The 21,744-nt window shown below is 40.5% G+C and overlaps 2 protein-coding genes across 6 annotated transcripts in view; one reads left to right on the forward strand and one right to left on the reverse strand.

The window, feature by feature from the left end:
• SULF1 (sulfatase 1) overlaps positions 1–7,106 on the forward strand; it is a 192,710-nt gene extending 185,604 nt beyond the window's left edge. For all 4 annotated transcript variants that reach the window (XM_069600218.1, XM_069600215.1, XM_069600216.1 and 1 more), the window contains one exon: positions 4,818–7,106. In XM_069600218.1, the coding sequence (XP_069456319.1) occupies positions 4,818–4,848 (31 nt within the window). In that variant the 3' untranslated portion in view covers positions 4,849–7,106. The remainder of the gene's footprint in view (positions 1–4,817) is intronic.
• A 6,334-nt stretch (positions 7,107–13,440) lies between these two features.
• SLCO5A1 (solute carrier organic anion transporter family member 5A1) overlaps positions 13,441–21,744 on the reverse strand; it is a 151,777-nt gene continuing 143,473 nt past the window's right edge. For both annotated transcript variants that reach the window (XM_069601035.1, XM_069601036.1), the window contains exon 10: positions 13,441–19,962. In XM_069601035.1, the coding sequence (XP_069457136.1) occupies positions 19,505–19,962 (458 nt within the window). In that variant the 3' untranslated portion in view covers positions 13,441–19,504. The remainder of the gene's footprint in view (positions 19,963–21,744) is intronic.

Raw genomic sequence — 21,744 nt, forward strand, 5'->3', positions numbered from 1 at the left:
CTAACTTTCTGTGTTGCCCTAAGAAAGCTTTCTTCTCTCGGTCACATCTCAGGGCTCCATTTTCTTTTCAAGCTGCCTTGCTAGTATGGTTGGACTTTTCTCTTTAAGGCATTCTACCAAGAGATGAGTCAAGACCAGGGTTTGAAGTTAAAGGGTCTGGAGGTGAGGTTGGCTTCCTAAGACAATGAAGGGGACCTGCATTAGGGCTGTTAGAGTGTGAGTCAGGGCCAGGGCCACTGGGTGGCGCTGTGAGGTTTGCCGTGGGGGGACAGGTGGCCCTGGAACCCAGTTCCTGTTATCCTCTGTGGATTCAGTCATTATCTAAATGCTGCGGTACACAGAGAGGAATTTCAGAATTGTTAACTCACACTAACTGCAAATTTGGCATATTTTGTAGATTATCTGGTTCTGCCTTTGACCATTTTTCTATCTGGTTTCTGAAAGAATTGTCAGGAAGAGTTATTTTATTTTAATTGAAATATAGTTGATGTACAATATTACATAAGTTACAGGTGTACTTTATAGTGATTCATAATTTTTAGAAGTTATAACTATAGTTATTATAAAATATTGATTATTGAAAAGAATTTATATCTTTGTGATGCTCTGTCAAACAAAGGACATTTTTCCATTTGGTCAAGTATATTTATGGGTCTTTATATTTACGGGTCTTTCAAGAGCTTTTAACAGGTATTTTCTTAAAGGTTTTGCACATTTCTTGATAAGTGTATTTATAACCACCTTATGTTTTTTGTTACTACATAAAGTTTTCATCCACCATTAAAACATCTACTTGATAATGGTTTATGTATATGAGGGCTATTGGTTTCTGTACATTAATTTTACTACCTGCTACCTTTAAAAATTTTTTTCAGTCAGCTTTGCCATGTATTCTCTTCAATTTCCCAGGTATACTGTCAAACATTTGCAGAGATAGCTTTGCTTGTTTTCCCATTTATGTGTCTCGTTGATTTGTCTAATTGAATAAGCTAATATTTTCAGTACAATGTTACCTTGTCCCTGTTCTTAGTGAAAGTAATTGCAGGATTTGTCCATGAAGTGAAGTGAGAAGCAAGCTTTAGGACTAAGATATATATGTTTTTGTTATGTTAGGGAAATAGCCATCAATTCGTTTCTAGTATTTTTTAGTGTCTTTAGTATTTAAAGCATGTTGAGGTTGTCAAAAACCTTTTCAGCGTTTATGGAGATACGGAGATAATTTTTCTCTTTAGATCTAATATGATATGTTATATTAATAGATTTGCTAAGAGTAGACCAACTAACCTTCCATTTGTGGAGTAAATTATGCTAGACTATCATGTGTTATTTTCTTAATATGACATCGAATTCTTATCACTAATATTTTATTTAGGATTTTTGTGTCATCTTATAAATGATTCGGTCTGAAACTGTCTTTGTGTTTATGCTATGTTATCTTTTTCGGTATTGGTTTCCTATTACTGGCATAACTCATGATACCCCATGCCTGTTGTTGTTTAGTTGCTAAGTTGTGTCAGATTCTTTGTGACCTCATGTACTGCAGCCTGCCAGGCTCCTCTGTCCATGGGATTTCCCAGGCAAGAATACTGGAGTGGGTTGCCATTTCTTTCTCCAGGGGATCTTCCTGACCCAGGGGTCAAACCAGCATCTCCGCTTTGCAGGCAGATTCTTTACCACCATGCCATCAAGTGATACCTACCCCATGCCTTAAAGCAATACAAACGTATTCTCTGGCATTTCTAGAAGTTAGAGAAGGCTGAAATGGTTTACTGGGCTAAAATCACTGTGTTCCTTCTAGGGCCTCTAGAGAAGAGTCCATTTCCTTGCCTTTTCCAGTTTCTAGAAGCTGCCTGGATTCCTTGTTCACGGCCCTTTCCTCTATCTTCAAAGTTGAAAATTCAGCGTCTTCAAGTCTCAACACCTACCTGTTCCCCTCCCAACATACACACCTCTTTGCTTCCAAGGTCACATTTCCTCTGACTCGCTTGCCCTCCTTTTCCTAAAAAGGATCTTCAGGATGACATTGGCCCCACCTGGCTACGCTAGGATAACCTTCTCACCTCAGAATCCATAACTCAGTTTGAATTTGTATAGTCCCTTTTGCATGTAAGGCAACAATACCTAGTCTCTGGGGATTAGGATGTGGACATCTTTGAAAGGTGAGTACACTCTTCTGCCTGCCACAGCAAACAAGGTTAGACTTGCTTCGTAGAAAGAGCTTCAAAGTTTTCTTTGATCTTCTGTGCTCTGGAACAGTTAGTATAGCATTGAGATGTTCTTTTCCTTGAAGGCTTAGTAAAATTCTCCTGTGAAACTATAGTGACCTGTTGCTTCTTTGTTGCTTGCTGTTTTAGTCGCTAAGTCATGTCCAACTCTCTGCAACCCGATGGACTGTAGCCTACCAGGCTCCTCTGTCCGTAGAATTCTCCAGGCAAGAATACTAGAGTAGGTTGCCATGTCCGCCTCCAGGGGATCTTCCCAACCCAGAGATTGAACCTGTGTCTCCTGCATTGGCAGGCGGATTCTTTACTGCTGAGCCGCCGGGGAAGCTTCTTTGTAGCGTAGTTCTTATAACACTGATAGAAAGTTCTTAAGTAGTTTTTATAAACATATAATTATATAAAGGTAATAAACCTTTATTTTCCTTCTTTGGGACTGTTCTGTTTCTGTTCTGTTCTGTTCTGTTTCCTTCTTGTTCTGTTTAAACTTTCTACCTCTATTGGATCAATTTCAATAAAACATATTTTCCTAGACAATTATCTGTTTCATCTAGGTTTTTTCCATTGATTTGCTTTGATGTCTGCAGAGTACTTGTTTACTTTTTAAATTTTGTATATTTCAATCATTATTTCTCCCTTGTCATTTTCTATTTTGTCTATTTTAAATCAGTCCCTTTTTTCATAATTAGGTAAGCTAGTTACTGTTTGGATCCTATTTTTTTTCAAGAACCAGGGTTTTTATTTATATCAATATTTATTAATTAGATATGTCCTTTTTCTGTTCTTTGCCTTATCAATTTTGTTTCACTCCTGGATCTGATAAATGTGTTAAATGCTCACCACCCATCCTTTTGCTGACGTTTCCTCAGTGATTTCTTGATTGAATGAAACTCACCCTCTAGGAGACTGTTCAAGATAACCTGATGTGTCCCATGTTCTTTACATTCTGTCATGTTTGAAAATTTTTTCCTGTAGCCTTGACACTTAAAGGAGAGGTTGGCTGGATATCCGACCCTTGGTTCAGACTCTACTGTTTGATCTAAGGTGGCTTTCACATCCTGGGATACTTGATTGGAGATTTCATTTACTTCACAGTGTTATGTTGTGGTTTTCTTCACTTTCGGGTTTATTTTGGCAGGGGCTTTTTCATAAGATGGTAGACTTTTATGCTTATTTTCTATGTTCCTTTGTAATAATTTTGTTTACATTTAGACTGCTTTTATTAATTTCAGGGACTTCAAGTATTTCCAAGATGTCTAGTTTAAGAAGATCCTTTTCTGTCAGTGTACCCAAGCATACTTTTTTTTTTTTTTTTACTTTTTGTCGCATTATTATTTGGGGATGGGGTTATAAGAGGTTGTGTGTCCTCCAGTTTGTCTGTTTCTCTTTTTTATTACAGGACTGAAATTGCACCCTTTTGGCCTCTTTTTCCCTTCATCACCCAGTTTTTTTTTTTTCTTCTTTTTTTCTTTTTTTTTTTTCACCCAGTTTTTGAAGGCCATTTCTCTCTTCCTTTGTATCCTTTTTCCCCCGCAAAGTAATGCCTTTCAAGACTGTCATCTCCATTCATGTTCCCTTCATACTTTTCTTCATTGTCACAACCACAATTTACCAAGACTCTACAGAGTTTTATACCACAGATTGACGTTCTTTCCAGCAATGGTTTCAAGTCTATCTTTGACTCCATTCTCACTTCCTTCTTTTCTCTTCTATATAGTCTTCCCAGGGCTGGTGCCCAAGCTGTGACACGCAGCTCTACTGGCATTTGGTATTAAATTTTTTTTTTAACTTACAGGTGATTTGAAGATTCTAGGATTCTTTGTATTGCTTTCTAGGTAGTTCATTGCCTTCATCTAGGCCACCTCTTCTTAAGTGGTACTTGGGTACACCCAGGGAAAAGACATTGTTTTCTGCAGAACTATAGTCATTTTGATGATGTAGAAAAATCAGAGCGAGAAAGCTGGTGGGTTCATTGAATGCTGTGCAAAACCACTCAGTGGCTGGTTTCTTTAAAGGACAGAATTTTTAGAGCAAAGGGGGAAAAAAAAAAAGAAACATCTATCTAATTTGAAGTTAAATAGATGCAAATATTTAATTGCATTCAAATGTGTTTTTATACCATCAGGGAGCATAAAATAATAAAAATATCTTACAAAGTGTTTTCTGTTACATTAATTACTTTGAAACATCATTCATCTAGCAGCTCTGTATGTAATAAAGGTTTTAACACATAGCTATATTTGGTAGATGAGGGACCAAGACTCAGAGAGACTAACACACTTGATTTCCTGGTTACATCAGTGACTTGAGTAGAACCAGGAGTAAATCATAAGCCCCCTGACAGGTAATACCAGTGTATTCTCAGTACCAACCAAGCCTGTTATAGAATTCCTCCCTCGTTCAGCCTTCTTTCCAAAGTTCATTCTCATTCAGTCACTTCTGTAACCTAAGGCCAGTCCTTTATAACAAATTACTAGAGACACATACTTTTCCATGTTTATTTCAAATTGCTTTGTGCCACAAAAACAATGCAAGTTGCTTATTCAATAGGTTGGACATGTTTTCTCACTAATGATCCACCTTCATCTCTCTTCACAGAGGACAGTTATGGGATGGATGGGAAGGTTAATCTGCCCAGTCTCACTGCAGATGGCAACTGGCAAGGCCCCGAGGATGTATACGTGAATGGAAGCGCCTATAAGGACAGACAAAACTATAGACTTAGTCTGGCTGACTGGACTAATTACTTGAAGGATGTAGATAGAGTATTTGCACTGCTGAACAGTCACCATGAGCAAAACCAAGCCAATGAGACTAAAAGTGCTCCAAGTGATGGGTTCCTGGCTATGTCTGCTGACCTCTCAGCCCCAGCAGAGATGGATGAAGACCCCACGGTTAGGGTTGGGGAAGTGCCTCCTTTGACCTTGCTGGCTGACCTTCCCACCCTGCATTCCAGCCAACCAACATTCACTCCAGACAGTCAACTTGAATGGAACAATGACATTCCCGAAGTTCATCGTTTGGATTCTGAACACTGGAGAAATCATAAAACTGACAAATGGATGGAGCATGAAGGGATCAATCACCTTGAAACTGATTTCAGCGGCAATGGCATGACAGAGCTGGTGCAGCCTAGACCCAGGCAGCAGAAGGGCCGACCCCAGGACGGTCGTCCAAAGGAAGATGTTTCCGAAGATCAGCTGCTGCTTTCTGCCCATCCTGATGTTAACTCCACAGATCTGATGATCAGAGAGTCCACCAGGGGGCCGCCTGTTTCCTCCAGCATCACAGAGAGGATGTCAAACCAAGTGGAGAAGAATCACAGGGCCGGGAGCCTACAGAGTCTAGAAGGCAGTGCCTCGTTTCCACTCTCCTCTGATTAGATGCCATGTGACCTTACCCTAAACACAGTATTTTTTTTTTAATTTGTTCTTAGTAAACTAATAAAAGTGATCATGACAACCAGCATTCCAAACTGCCCCAGGTACACCTGTGCAGTGGAAGTCAGTGGTGTGCACCTAGGGACTTGGTCTTCTAAGTCACTGTTTGTCAAGAATAGAAAGAAAGGTGCATTGTGGGGTTTTGTTTGTTTGGGGGGGCGCTAAAACAGTATTAACCTTTGAAAGTTCTAGGGATGTGTGTATACAAATGTTATCAAGATGGCTAGAATTGTGCCTTTCTGAGTTTCTGAAACTTGACATCCTCAGTGAAATTTCAATCTGTTTTCCACTGTGTGCGTAATGTGGTTTCAATTCATTTTTAACCACTGGAATTTTTCAATGCCCTCATTTTTCACTCAGTGATTTTTGCACTTTGAGATGGGAATGCCATGTCTATTTGGTTAGTCTTATTTTTCCCCCAGGCTTGTCACAGTCTCACTGCTTGCTCTCAGTGTAATAAAGGAAAACGGACCCCAAGGATGACAGACAGTATCATCACATATTGTTCAGCATACGCGTTTGTCAGAAAATAATGCATGTTTTACCTCGACTTGCTAAAATCGATTAGCAGAAAGGCATGGCTAAGGATGTTGGCGGTAAAAATAAACAAATAAACAAAACAAAGATTGCCTGCTTTCTCTGTGCCTAGCCTCAAAGTGTTCATCATCTGCTTAAAACTGCTAAATTTTTATTATTTGCTTAACAGGATAAAAGGACTGAAGACTTTTTTTTAATCTTTGTTTTGTTTTCTTGACCTGGCTAATAAGCTTAAGTGTTGAGAAAATACATCTAGTTTTGAATTTATATAAGGAATTTTTTTTTTTCAGTAAAACAAACTCATGAATGTTTCATAATTTAAATGTACCATGTGTGTTGTATGGTTACTTTTAAGGCCTTCACCAGGTTCTGATTTTTTTAAAGGCATAAGTGAAAACTGCTTTTGAAATTCTGTGTTCTTGAAAATATTTGTCCTATTTAGATTTTTCGGTACCAGCAAAAGGATTATTACCTCACTGAGAGTTTGCAGTATCCTAGCCAACTTCCCAAGAAGGTATTTTTTAGCTTAACGGTAATTTTCATTTTATTTTATTTTAGATAATCAAATGCATAGGTAAGTTATGTTACCTTTACATGTTTAAGGTAAACTCTTTTAAAGAAAACCTAATATGTTAGAGTTGAATCTTTGATAACTTTGTCTTTATCATAGACTCTGTACATATGTTAAAATTAACTCTTTATCAGATGTGTGTGTCACCGGCTGAATGACAGATGAAACATATTTATGGTCATGAATGACGTGCTTTGTAAAAAAGGTTTCAAGTTATTAGGAAGCATATTGTGTTTTTTAAAATCTTGTGTAATATTCTGTGATACTTTTATAGAACAATTCTGGCTTCAGGAAAGTCTAGAAGCACTATTTCTTGAAATAAAAGGAGTTTAAACTTTACCTGTTTCAGAGAAATGAACTTAACCAAGTTTCTGTGGTACACTCATCCCGGTAAAACGGAGTCCTGATCTAAATGTACATAATTTCTTTTTTCACTTTTTTTTGACCGCACCTTGTGGCCTGTGGGATCTTAGTTCCCCGACCAGGGATCGAACCTGTGCGCCCCGCACTGGGAGCACAGAACCTTAACCAGTGGGCTACCAGGGAAATCCCTCAATGTATATGATTAAACATTATCCTTATTGGAAAACTGATCCAAAGTCAGTGTATGTTATGGAACATTCTCCAGTTGATGATTTCAACATGGATTCGCCTCACTGGTGTCCAGAAGGGTGTAGCAGAGGCAGTCGAGGGCGGCTTCCCTGGACAGGCAACCTGGGCAGCTATAAAGGGGCCAGTGCTGGGCTGAATTCTCTACTGTTGCCATCTTGAAATTCTCACAGTCTTTGAACAAGGGACCCCATGTTCCCATTTTTCACTGAACCTGCAAATTATGTAGCCAGTCTTAGGTAGCAGAAATGGAGTTTTTCAAAAGCAAGAGGACAGACCACTCCCCTCCCCCCAGAAGGAAGTTTGAATTCTTTGGTGATCACGAAATTTGGTGAATTCCTCACCACTTTCCAAGACCTCAAGTTTTCTGATTGACAAGTTCTACATACCTCCTTCTGTTCTAGATCTCCTGAGGAGCTTTTTCCCCTTCAGATAGAGAGGCTAACAATCTATGACATGTCCAGAGTTCAGAACATTAATAGTAAAGGAAAAAAAAACCAAAGAACTTTGGGACCTGCCAGTTCAACCCCTGGATGATGAAGGAGACCATCTGTACATGCGTGCTCAGTTGCTTCAATCATGTCCAGCTCTTTAAGACCACATGGACTGTAGCCCACCAGGCTCCTCTGTCCATGGAATTCTCCGGGCAAGAATACTGGCGTGGAATGCCATGCCCTCCTCCAAGGATTGAACCCATGTCTCCTGCATTAGCAGGTGGATTCTTTACCGCTGAACCACCAGGGAAACCCAAAACCATCTTTGTCTGTTTGCTATAACAGAGAACCAGACTGGGTGGATTACACAACAGAAATTTATTTTGTCACTCCTGGAGGCTAGAAGTCCAAGACCAAGGTATCGGCAGGTATGGTTTCGCCAGAGACATCTCTCCTTGGCTGGCAGAGGACCACTTTCTTCTGTATCCTCACGTGTCCTTTTCTCTGTGTGTACATTTCCCGGCGGGGGCGGGGCTCTTTTTCATATGAAAACACTAGTCATACTGGATCAGGGCTCCACTGTTAGGACTTCATTTAATTTCACCTCTTTGAAATCCTCTTTCCAGATACAGTCACACAGGAGATTAGGGCTTCAATATATGAATTTTGAGGGGACACTGTCCAGTCCATAACACCACGACTTCATGAGAGAAGAATCCAAGGTAATAGTGCTGTCCAAAGACGCATCCTTTTGCCTTCTTCCTCGTTCCTTTCCTGCAAGATGTGAATAAACCAAATGTTGCTATCCTGGAGGAAATTCCACTGTGGCTCAATAACTATTTCTACTTCTGTTTAAGTAGCTATTCTGAGTAAAGGGCTTGAGGGAAACTATTCAAATCTCGAACAGCCCCTGGAGATTTGCTGGCAGGCGGGTCTCCTGTGGTCTGTGACAAAGCTGATGCCCAGAGGAGTGTGCTGATGGCCACCTGTGTGCTCCCCATGGATTTAGCAGAGGAAGAGATTTAGCAGAGGTGAGGGCCAGCCCTGTCCACTTTCCCCATTTCAACACACACACCAAATCCGTGAAAAGAGAGGCCGCAGTGGGGACCCCATCTGGTCAGTAGTGGAAAGAATGACAGACATGAAATTATAGAAGACTAACTTCACCACAAACTCTAGTTTTTACTTTCTGCATGAGCTTGGAAGAGTCACATAAGCACTCTAACACAGCTTCTTTGACTATAAAATAGGTTTGAGTCAAGGATGCCAGACACTTACCAGACAGGCTGCTTTTCCAAAACATGCCCAAGAAAGACAGTGCTAATTCCTTGGGACAGTTCTCCAACATCTCGGCCCTTCCAGTTCCTGGGTTAAACTTAGGTAGCTCTGTTGTTGTTGTTCAGGTGCTAAGTTGTGTCCAACTCTTTTGTGACCCCATGAACTGCAACATGCCAGGCCTCTCTGTCCTTCACTATCTCCTGGAATTTGCTCAAACTCTTCTCCAGTCAGTTCAGTGGCTCAGTCGTGTCCAACTCTGCAACCCCCATGGATTGCAGTACGCCAGGCTTCCCTGTCCACCAACCCCCAGAGCTTACTCAAACTCATGTCCATAGAGTCGGTGATGCCATCCAACCATCTCTCCTCTGTCGTTCACTCCCACTCCTGCCTTCAGTCTTTCCCAGCATCAGGGTCTTTTCAGATGAGTCAGTTCTTCACATCAGGTGGCCAAAGTATTGGAGTTTCAGCTTCAGCATCAGTCCTTCCAATGAACAGCCAGGATTGATTTCCTTTAGGATTGACTTGATTGATCTCCTTGCAGTCCAAGGGACTCTCAAGAGTCTTCTCCAACACCACAGTTCAAAAGCATCAATTCTTCAGCACTCAGCTTTCTTTATAGTCCAACTCTCACATCCATACATGACTACTAGAAAAACCATAGCCTTGACTAGATGGACCTTTGTTGGCAAAGTAATGTCTCTGCTTCTTAATATGTTGTCTAGATTGGTCATAACTTTTCTTCCAAGGAGCAAACGTCTTTACATTTCATGGCGGCAGTCACCATCTGCAGTGATTTTGGAGCCCCCCAAAATGAAGTCTGTCACTATTTCCACTGTTTCCCCATCTATTTGCCATGAAGTGATAGGACTGCATGCCATGATCTTAGTTTTCTGAATTTTTTGAGTTTTAAGCCAATTTCTTCACTCTCCTCTTGCATTTTCATCAAGAGGCTCTTCAGTTCTTCTTGGCTTTCTGCCATAGCGGTGGTGTTATCTGCATATCTAAGGTTATTGGTATTTCTCATAGCAATCTTGATTCCAGCTTGTGCTTCATCCAGCCCAGCATTTCTCATGATGTACTCTGTATAAAGTTAAATAAGCAGGGTGACAATATACAGCCTTGATGTACTCCTTTCCCAACTTACAACCTGTCTGTTGTTCCATGTCCAGTTCTAACTATTGCTGCTTGACCTGCATATAGATTTCTCAGGAGACAGATAAAGTGGTCTGGTATCCCATCTCTTGAAGAATTTTCCACAGTTTGTCATGATCCACACAGTCAAAGGTTTTGGCATAGTCAATAAAGCACATGTTTTTCTGAAACTCTGTTGGTTTTTTGATGATCCAGCAGATGTTGGCAATTTGATTTCTGGTTCCTCTGTTCTCCAGTAAGGCAGAGCATTTGTGTCCTTAGAATCCTCAGTGTATCCATGGGATTTCCCAGGCAAGAATACTGGAATGGCTTGCCATTTCCTCCTCAAGGGGAACTTCCTGACTCAGGGATCGAACCCAGGTCTCCTAGTGCAGGCAGATTCTGTGCTGGAGAAGACTCTTGAGAGTCTCTTGGGCTGCCAGGAAATCAAACCAGTCAATCCTAAAGGAAACCAACCCTGAATATTCATTGGAAGGACTGATGCTGAAGCTGAAGCTAAAGCTCCAATACTTTTCACCAACCAATGTGAAAAGTTGACTCATTGGAAAAGACCCTGATGCTGGGAAGGATTGAGGGCAGGAGGAGAAGGGGGCGGCAGAAGATGAAGATGGTTAGATAGCATCACTGACTCAATGGACATGAGTTTGAGCAAACTCTGGGAGATAGTGAAGGACAGGGAAGGCTGGCGTGCTGCAGTCCATGGGGTCTCAAAGAGTTGGACACAACTTAAGACCGGAACAACAGAGCCACCCAAGTCCAGCCAGGGAACCCGCAGGGTTGAGATTACAGCTTGTGTTTCTCCATAATGACCATTAGATGTCACTCTATTGCAACTAAAGACCTCAGCTGGGTCCCAGGGCCTGGACGCTCAGCAAAGCAGCCCTTTATATTGATTTCTAAAGTAGCAGCTCTACCATTTCTCTAAGAAAACATCTAGAACAACTTGATCCATGGCAGGCTTGCTCTTTCTTCAGTGCCTAGGATCTTAGCCATTCCAGGAGGCCAAAGAACAGTTCAGCCTTCTACTGATTTATATCGGTATTATGAGCAGGGATTGCATCAAACTTTGATGTTTAAATTCAAGAGTGAGCCCCGAATATCGATATCCTTGCTTCCCCATGACTCTGTGAAATTAGAAATGTTTTTTGGCTCCCATGAACCAAAGCTATGGAGGTTGTCTCTGCCCAGCGGGCAATTTTTTAAAGACCAAAAGGAACTGAATGCTTTTTAACTGCTCTGAAAATGCTGAGGTTTTACCAAGTCTGGGGCTGAAGCATGGAAGATGAGTGGTCACATTCGAAACATTTCTGGTGTCTTCATTCCTTAAAAAGAAACTGTTTTCCTCCTGTGTTTATTTCAAATGGTGCAATATCCAGAATGGCTCTGCTTCTCCCTTGAAGGTGTGGGCTATCGAAGAGATTCAAGGGAAATCCTTTTGCTTAAATTACACACATAATTGAAGAAAAGGTGGTACATTTGGGTAGGGGTTACTATTTGGTCTTTGCATAAATGGCTCTTTCGTTAAATACATGAAGCCATGGAGGAAAAGAAAGTTTTGCCCAGAAATCAGTACAGAAGCACAGACTCCCTCCAATTATCCATGTATCCTGGGCCACTGTGACCTTTCAGTTTAGGTGTGCAAGGTGTGTGGTAAACAGAAATCAATTGTCCTGCTTCCCACCTATTGAGTGCTCCGGAGCTGGGTTCTAAGTATAGCCACTTTGCATCTCAGTCCATGAGTCATGCTGTTATTTCCAAGGCTCATTTAGCTCCTTCTGCCTCTCACCCAAAAGTTTGAGATGCCAGTACACTTAGAAAATGTTGTTGCCCTTCGGATAAGCCCTCAAAATCTAGTGCTTTTTCCCCGTGGGGGTTGGAGTCTGACCACAAATTCTTCCTCTAGGCTCAGGCCAGCTCCTGGCCGCCCTGAGCAATGATTAGCTTGTTATTCAGTAGAGACTAGGGAAACGGAGCTTTTAACTGCTTTGGTGATCAAGTTTTGATATTTACTCCTTTGGAAATCATTCTTTTTTATGCTTGAGACTTTCCTTTGGTTTATCAATTCCTAGACTCATGAGATGCTTCCCAGGTGGCTCAGCGATAAAGAGTTCACCTGCAATGCAGATGTTAGGTTTGACCACTGGGTTCAAAAATTCCCTGGAGAAGTAAATGGCCACCCACTCCAGTATTCTTGCCTAGCAAACACCATGGACAGAGGAGCCTGGTGGGCTACAGTCCTTGGGGTCACAAAACAGTCGGACACAACTTAGCAACTAAATAACGACAGACTCATGAGTTGCACTCCTTTGGAAATACCCTTAAACCTATCATGGTCAACTTCCTGGCAAAGAATAACATCCATCAAATGCCTGCTATCTGCTCTCTAACACTTTCAGGATCCAGCAGTTAGGCAGGGACACAGCAATAGTTCAGACTAATACAATGTGTCACTTCCAGTCTGAGACAGAGAAAAGCCCCTTTGCCTTTCTCTATGCTTCTTCCTCGCCTCTACAACCAAAACCATCTCTGAAAGTTCCAAACTGTGCAACTTCAAGATGAAGGAGCCTCTGTCAGGCTGGGTCCCTGAAGGACTCTAGAACAGACCCACACAGATGTGTCTTATTAATGAGAAATGAATTTTGTGCTATGAAACCACTGAGATTTGGGGATTGGCATGTTATTTAAGCATAACATAGCCTATCCTGAATAACACCAACCATATTCAAGGCACACAGTTCTGTAACGCCAAATTTTGTTTGAATTTAAATAGATAAAAGATGAAATGCTTAAAATTACTCTCTTTAGTGACTCAGTAGAAAATATCCTACCACAGGTTCCTAAAAACTATAGTCCTAATAGTTCACACATTGGACATTTGGCTTTAAGGAAAAGTTACCAGTTAAGTAAGGAGTTCATTTGTGCCATTTTCCAGAAAAAGTGGAAGCCCATTTAATCTCCTCTAATCCATATGCCTTTTTTTTTTTTTTTTGGCTGAACCAAGTCTTGGTTGTGGCACACAGGATCTACTTCCCCAACCAGGGGTCGAACTAGGGCCCTGCACTGGGAGCATGGAGTCCCAGCCACTAGACCACCAGGGAAGGCCCCTGTGTCTTTCCAGTGGGAGAAAACATTGATATCATTACATCATCTCTTCAAACCCCAAAATCTTAAGAGACAAACAAATTGCAATCCAACACACATTTTATTCTTTTTTTTAAAACTTTTTTTTCTGAGTTTGCAATGATCAAGTATTCAAGATGTTGTAAACCAATGTTTCTTAGTACATTGACAATAGATTTTATTAAACACAGGAAATTATACACCTTTTACATTACCTTAAGAGGTCTCCAAATAAATATTCATTTTTAAAAATCACAAAATCAAATTCCTTTATGCAACAACTCAAAACAGCCTTTCATCACAAGCACACCCCTATACACAAAAACACACACACTGAACACATGCACCACTAGGGCCCTAACACCAGTTTATTGGACGCAGTATCACTTTTCCTTTAACTAAAGATCGGTGGCTGACCTGCCTATCTCATGCTTTCAAATTAATATTTAGGGTAGAGGTATGTATTTTAAGAAAAATGCCCACTATAAAGTCTTACCATTATCCTTATCTTTCATTTCAACATACAAACTTTAAACTTGTTTTGTTCACCCCTTTGGTTTAATACGTCCCTGCAATTACTTCAGTTTTCAATAATACCTTCTCCTTCAATTTCAGTATGTTATAGTAGAATACCAGATAAAGACAACACCTTCAAAATCTCAATATTATAAAAACATCTTACATGTGTGTAAGGTTTTTGGGGAGAAGAAATAAGAAAAGATTATCTGAAATATTTTTCCCCTCTCTCTGAAATTATTTTTAGCATCTGATTATCCTTGCTAAAATAAATATCAAAAGCACTGAGTTTTCCATAAAAAAAGTAATCCTCCTTACACTCTTCTATTTTGCAGCGTTAAGTTCATGAATTAACTGTGGTAATGAGAGTAATGAATGCTTATTTTCTGAGAAGCTCTCCAGATTTCTAAAAGCAAAGCACATGCAGCCCCTTATCAGTGAAATACTGTCAAGTCAGTGGTGCATTTTTGTAGTGAGCATGCATCATCAAATACTTCTAGCACCGAGGCATTTATTTTTTAATGTTTCAAAAGCAAATACCCAGGGAGGGTTTACATCATAGCTGGCTTCCCAGCTGGCGCGAGTGGTAAAGAACTCGCCTGCCAACGCATGAGACATAAGAGACATGGGTTCGATCCCTGGGCTGGGAACAACCCCTGGAGGAGGGCATGGCAACCCCAGTATTCTTGCCTGGAGAATCCCATGAACGGAGGAGCCTGGCAGGCTACAGTCCATAAGGTTGCACAGAGTCAGTCATGACTGAAGCGACTTAGCACGATGACCCTTCCTAGAGCTGAGTAAAAATGAAGTGCTTAAAATAACCTCTTCAAACATACGCAGATCTGATTCCAATGTGGCAAGAAGTCTGGGACAGACACAGCCAGCAGCATACTAGAAGGTAAGGAAAGCGGAGAAGATAGAAAAGATAAAGCGCACGAGGCCAGAAATGTTGCCTTGCCAGCCATGGCACTCCCTTCCAAACTATGAAAGAGGAAATGCAGTTATGTGTGTGTAAAGGATCTCCACCCATCCGTATAAAAGGAATAGCGAGCCTGCATCCTAAACAATCCTGGATTGTGCAGTATTTTGATATCTACCTGCTACTTAGAATACTCAGTATTCTGGGGCTGCCCAGGTGGCACTAGTGGTTAAAAAAAAAAAAAACCACCAATGCAGGAGACCTAAGAGATGCAAGCTCGATCCCTGGGTCGGGAAGAGCCCCTGGAGGAGGGCATGGCAACCCACTCCAGTATTCTCACCTGGAAAATCCCATGGACAGAGGAGCCTGGCAGGCTGCAGTCCAGGGGGTCACAAAGAGTCGGACACAACTGAAGTGACATAGCACACACAGACGCACCTATTTATCAGTGGCTCTGATCACATTTCGGTGTCATTCAGGATGCTTTAAGTGAACACAAAAGCATACTATATTTGGCTACCACCCTAGGTTCCTGCTCAAGCACAACTAGAGAATCTCTAAACGCTTCAGGTCCAAGCAAACTATGAAGCTTCTCTTCGGTGCACCTGTATTTGATACAAAACAGGCTCCAAGAAGAAACTTTTTGGCTCCAAGTCCACCAAAGAATGCCAGACAGAAATGCAGGCTCAGGGAGAATTGTCTTGGTGGTTGGTGAAAAGGCAGGACTACCATTACCTCCTCCAGGTAAGCCCCTGCTTCGATGGCTGACATTTCTAGGCGCATGTGCCCATTTGTTCCTGTAGCTACTAAGGGTAACAATCAGTAACAACTGGGTTGTGGTTTGGTTCATAACATATAACATTTTGTATCTGTTCACTTAACAAGTAACACTTTGTGTATGTTCATGTTAAACTTGTATTAAGAAACTTAAAAGCTAGTCATTTTAAAAAACTAATAGAAATGTTAACACTCTGAAAGAGGAGGGGACAAAAAAGAACATACACTTGAAATCCCCAAAACTCAGATTCAAAACTCTGAACCACCTTTCCTCATAATGGTTCATTTCAGACACTACTGAGATGCAATGTTAACACTAAAATTGGTTTTGTTCTACAATAAATAGGAACTAGAAATAAATACTTGAGGTAAGTTAGGGCAAACAATTGTGAATATAAGACTTAGCTAAACAAATGTAAATTTACCTTGAAAATCAAAACTTTCCATTTTGATGTTTCCTACAGATTTTTGTCTATTTTACACAAGGAAATTATAACTTCTCTACTCTTCAGAAATAGTAACACATCAAAATATGAAATGCTTCACCTCACTATCTTATAGTCACATCTTACCTATGTTAACCAAAATTACTGTAAGTATTACGTAGTATAAGAAGTGCACAACAAGAAATGAGCATCCAAACCCTGACTCGGCCACTATGTATAATCCTAAACAAATCACTTGACCTCTATGAGCCTCAGTGTTCATGACCTGTGTTTTAGAAGAACAATAAAAAATAGCTATCTTGCAAAGTTATTAAGAGGATTAAAATGCATGCTACATATTATGTGCTTGATAAAAACGCCCTGCCAATAGCCAACACTCAACGACTGCTCATTCGCTTCCTCTCTGCTGCTCCTTTCTTTTCCCCACCCTAGTTCTTGACTGTTTTCAAGAATTAAATCCACCTACAAAGGATAAAGATGTCAAGCTAAAGAAGACAACCAAAATGATATGTGCCAACTGCCCACTCTACCGCCTGGGGTTTCTAAATTAATCGACTAGACTCAAGGATATTATATTTGCATATTAAGGCCAAATAATACTTTAAACTACAGAATTTTTAAAAGAACCAGGTGACCTTTCCAAAAAAAACCCAAGTAATTAGAAGCCTAAGCTCATGGAGAGTGTCAATTAAACTTATATTAGGAGTGGTGACTCTAAAGTAACATGACCAATTTATTATCAAGCATATGAGGACCTTGTATATACAATCAAATGGTGTCATTTAGCAAATAGTCACTTTAGTTAACTACTTAATATTCCAAATGATGCCACCTGAACCCAAAGTGCTTTGGGGACAACTCTTAATTGGTACATATTCCAAAACATCAGTCTCCCATATTTTTACTGCTTATTTCACTTTTACCAGCAACACAGTAATGATATACCTGCTACTTACAAGAACCAGATATTTGAGGAAGTACAACATTAACATTGTGGTGCACAGTTCAGGCCAATTTCTTTGAATTTGGGTTGACCTAATCAACCCAAAGGATTTCATAGATTGGCAGATGGTAATTGGGTAAAATAGCTTCTGATAAGGAAATGACACTCAGTGATGGCTGAACTGAATGAATCTTCAAGGTAAAGACAGGGAGGGATCTCTATTTATACCTGATTTCTGATACCATCATTTCTGATCATAGATTTCTAAGGGCAGTGCTCCTTTTTCAAAATGTGATAACAGGAAGAGAGAAATTCTAAGAGTGTTGAAACACACAATCTTAGCTACAAAAAAAAAAGAAGAAGAAGAAGAAGTGCCAACCTTACCAAATTCTCTCAATGCAGTTTTTTAACAATCAGAGGAAAATTTAGAAGATAACCACATCTCTTCCCAATCTACCTATGTTTTGCTCCAACCCAATAAGAAACTTTCTCTTCTAAAGGATCAAAGATCTCCCACAAAGGGTGAAGGGGATCACAAAGGCCCCAGAGTAGACTCAAAGACATAAAGCAATATTCTCTGAAGATCTTCAAAATACACCAAGTTGACCAAAGTTTGACAGACACAGTGTAATTACAGGCAATGGTGCTTCTTATGACTTAGCCAAACAAGTCTGCCCTAAGTAAGTCCTTGTCACCCAGGACTGTCAGCTCCACCCTGTATACATTATTTAGTCTAACTGCCAACTCCACCCTCTAGAGAACCTTTCCATAAACTGCCTGCAACCAAGAGAACCATTTGACCAACACCATTCCTAAGTTACAGAAGAAAACAATCTTGAGCCAGGAATATTCACACAACTCCACCCATGCACCCATGGATAGAAGGCAAAAAGCCAGGAATCATGGGTCAATCACATTCCTTCTACTGAAGAGTGTCAATAAGACAAGAAAATCATTTCCCAAATCAGCCTCACATAAGCCTAGGCTCATTGGCAGAAACAGTTCTCCGTCATACTGATATTTGTACATTACAGTCCCTCCTAAGTCTGAGTTGTCATAATTCTTTTTCTGAGCAGCCAAATTCCACAGGTTAACTTACATCAGTTTATAGTGCTATCAGGAGGCACCTACCTTCAGAACCACATAGAAAACATTCTATGCGGATCCAAATCAAAGTGATGTGCTGAGAGGTACTGAAAAGGATGGTGGCTGTTGAACCCCAAGTGCATTTAGGAACAGAAAAATCCTCTCACAAAATCCCTTCAGGAAAGTTACAATAGAAAGAAACTGAAGGGAGGTATAAAATAGTTCTAACTCTGATAAGGTAGGATTCAGTATGACAGGCTAGTTTACTTTAAATAGTTTTCAACCTTACTTAGGATCATCACCAAGATCTGGCTCACAGATCTCCCTCCTTCGTTCAACATGGATTTCATGCCACAGGTACAGCTTTCCTGATTAAATGACTCCATTTTCACAACCACCACAGCAATTTTCTGCACATAAAAAAGAAAACTACAGACCTGCTAGTGCTTCCAGGTATATAACTAAAATGATCAGGTGAGACTCAATCTTACTCCTGTGGGATTTCTTTTTCCCAACTCTTTTTGAGTGTCAAGGTTACAATTCTCAACAACCCTTACATGGGCCCTTAAAAGCTAAAGAATTTCTGCAGCAATTTTCTTTGGATGAGAAAGCCATCAGTTTCTTTTCTTATTATGCATCTCAAATGACAGTTTCTAGCCATATTGTTTAGCACACAAGTGTTAAAGTCCCTTATGAAAGACTCCTGTAGTTTATATCCAAGCTCTCAGGTTCAAGACTCAGCAGCTTCCTTTATAGTGGGACAGACAGACTAAAAGAGAATGTGTCTTATGAAACAAAGTAGCTGTTCCCTTTCTCATGCCATGCTTATGGTTCTGATGAAGCATTTAAGAAGTTCTACCTGATTTTTAATTCTGCTATGGCTTAAAAAGCTATGAACAGTACTTTAGGGAAAGTTTAGCTTCTTCTTTTCAAAAAAACTATCTGCTTTAGTCTCTGAAAGCAAAAGTAACATGCTGCAGTTATATTTTCCAATCAAATTGCATAGTTGAGGCAAATTCATTTGTGCTTTGTAGCAGAACTCACAGTAGTTGTTCATATCTAAAAACCTTGATTTGTAAATGCAAAGTCACGGTCAAGCTCACCCTTGTTCGGAGAGTATGCTAACGATATGCACTGCCATTACACTTCCCAAGATTTTGTTAACCACGCACCCAGCCTTCTACCATATCAGAGCATGAGCGTCAAATTAACATCTCAGAAACGGTAACAAATGTATCTAAACTCCTCCTTGGAGAGAAGGAGGAAAGGCTCATTCTTGTTGAGGTATCCAGCCCTCAATCAACAGTGGCTGTGTATAGTGAGTTTTGTTGGTTTGAGGATTGTGTCTTTAGAGGTTAAAAAAAGAAAGAAAAGAAGGCACGGGTGTTTCTCAAGTCGCCATATTCAACTCAACCAACAAAACCAAAGTCTTCCATTTTCAAGCTTTAGGAGGGAGGCTACATGGCCACAGGGCTTTCTTCCAGCCCCAGGTCTGGGGAGGAACTTATTGCTTCTGGGAATGGCCCCGGATAGGTCTGTGCTGTGTACTGGATCCCTTTTTGCAGAGCAGTCTCTTCATGGAATTCTCCCTGGGTGCTGAAAGCGGGACAAGATCTAGTCCGGGCAGCCTTATTGGCACTGTCGGGGCGGCCCACGGTCTCGCTCACAGTGCTCAGAGGGAACTCTCTCCACCTCTGCCTCTGCAGTTCCTCCTCCTTGTATTTAATGGAGTACCAGGCCAGAAAAATAAATATAAAGCCGACAAATTTGAGGCCGGCTGCTAAACCAAAATAGACGAAACGAAATGACGTGACGTTGTACTCCCAGCAAGAGCCTTGCACTCCACATTCCTGTTGCCAGAGCATGCAGGTGGTGTCAATAACTGCTCCAAAGTAAATTGGAGTCGGAATGTATGCTAGAATGGTAGGGGAAAAGAAAAAGAAAAAATGTTAGCACATCTTATAAGAGGAAACAGATTTGTAAATTAACAGGATGCCTGTTTACTCTAAAATCAGTTGAGAGGAGTGGTTTTTCTGTGTTACTTGTTTTTTTGTAAATATACATCACATCTTGTCATAATATTCTTATCATAGACATGTTCTCTACTACTTTAAATCTTTCACGTCACAGCTCAGTCAGAATGTGCTTTGGTTTTTAGACATTTTGTGATGTTCATTTTATAAGTATTACTTATTAGATATATTATGATACATCATGTCTAAAAAGCAAGAACACATTTTTATGTCTGCTTAATATTAGATAACAACCTAACTTGGAAAAAAAATTTTTAAAAGAATGCTGCCAAGTCACTTCAGTCATGTACGACTCTCTGCGACCCCATAGACAGCAGCCCACCAGGCTCCCCCGTCCCTGGGATTCTCCAGGCAAGAACACTGGAGTGGGTTGCCATTTCCTTCTCCAATGCGTGAAAGTGAAGTCGCTCAGTTTTGCCCGACCGTCAGCGAACCCATGGACTGCAGCCTACCAGGCTCCTCTGTCCACGGGATTTTCTAGGCAAGAGTACTGGAGTGGGGTGCCATTGCCTTCTCTAAAAAGAACAGATGCATGTATATTCGTAACTGAATTACTTTGCTATACACCTGAAACTAACACAACATTGTTAATCAACTATACTCCAATATAAAATAAAAAGCTAAAAAAAAGAATTTTACAAAAGATTTTATTAAGTTAAAACAAGAGCAATAATATATTTTTAGACATAAAAATTTACACTGATAAAAATGTAATTAGGGAGGGGAGTTCCCTGCCTGTCCAGGGGTTAGGACTCTGTGTTTTCACTGTCATGGCCCTGGGTTCAGTTCCTGGCCCAGAAACTAAGATCTTGAAAGCCACGTGGCATGGCACCTTCCCCTCAAAAAAGTCAGATGAAAATCTGAAATGTAAAAACAAATAAGCCACTCAATTCATGGCACTGGAAGCCTATGATGCCCACTGACAAGTCCTCACTCTTGGTCTGGGCCGTCAACCACCACAGAAGACAAAACAGGAATACCAGAGAGGATTCCTGTTGCCAAGGGTCAGATGATTTTTAAATGTTTAAAATGTTTCACCCTTCAAAATTGAAATAAGCAGTTTGAATTTTAAAAAAATGTTTTTTGTCCTGTGGATGATGATACTGATTACTGAGGAAAATAACAGCTGAAGGAAGTGACAGACAGCCCGTTAAGAAAGAAAACAATATGCGTGACAATGAGGAAATCATATAAAAATATACTGAAGTCAGTCAAGGTAATAGAGCACTTCACACACTGCTCCCCAGTCACTGTCCCAAGACATCACAGGTGACGCAATGTTTGTAGAAGTCAGAAGGATGTTCTTCGAGTCCAAATAAACTCTGTGACTTACCACATTGACACAGGGCTAACAAGCTTCTCTATTAATACAAAATCTTGCTGCTGTTTAGTCGCTGTCACGTTTGACTCTTTGCAACCCCATGGACGGCAGCCCACCAGGCTCCTCTGTCCATGGAATTTTCCAGGCAAGAATACTGGAGTGGGTTGCCATTTCCTCCTCCAGGGGATCCTCCCGACCCAGGGATCAAACTCGTGTTTCCTGCATTGGCAGGTGGATTCTTTACCACTGACCCACTAAGTAAAGCTTAGTCCCTGTGTATCAATTTGGACATCTTTTTTTCCATTTAGAATTTTTTATTTCTTTTCCTCAGAAAATCTGATCA

Source organism: Ovis canadensis, chromosome 9 (genome assembly GCF_042477335.2).
Source record: "Ovis canadensis isolate MfBH-ARS-UI-01 breed Bighorn chromosome 9, ARS-UI_OviCan_v2, whole genome shotgun sequence".
Classification (NCBI taxonomy): Eukaryota; Metazoa; Chordata; class Mammalia; order Artiodactyla; family Bovidae; genus Ovis; species Ovis canadensis.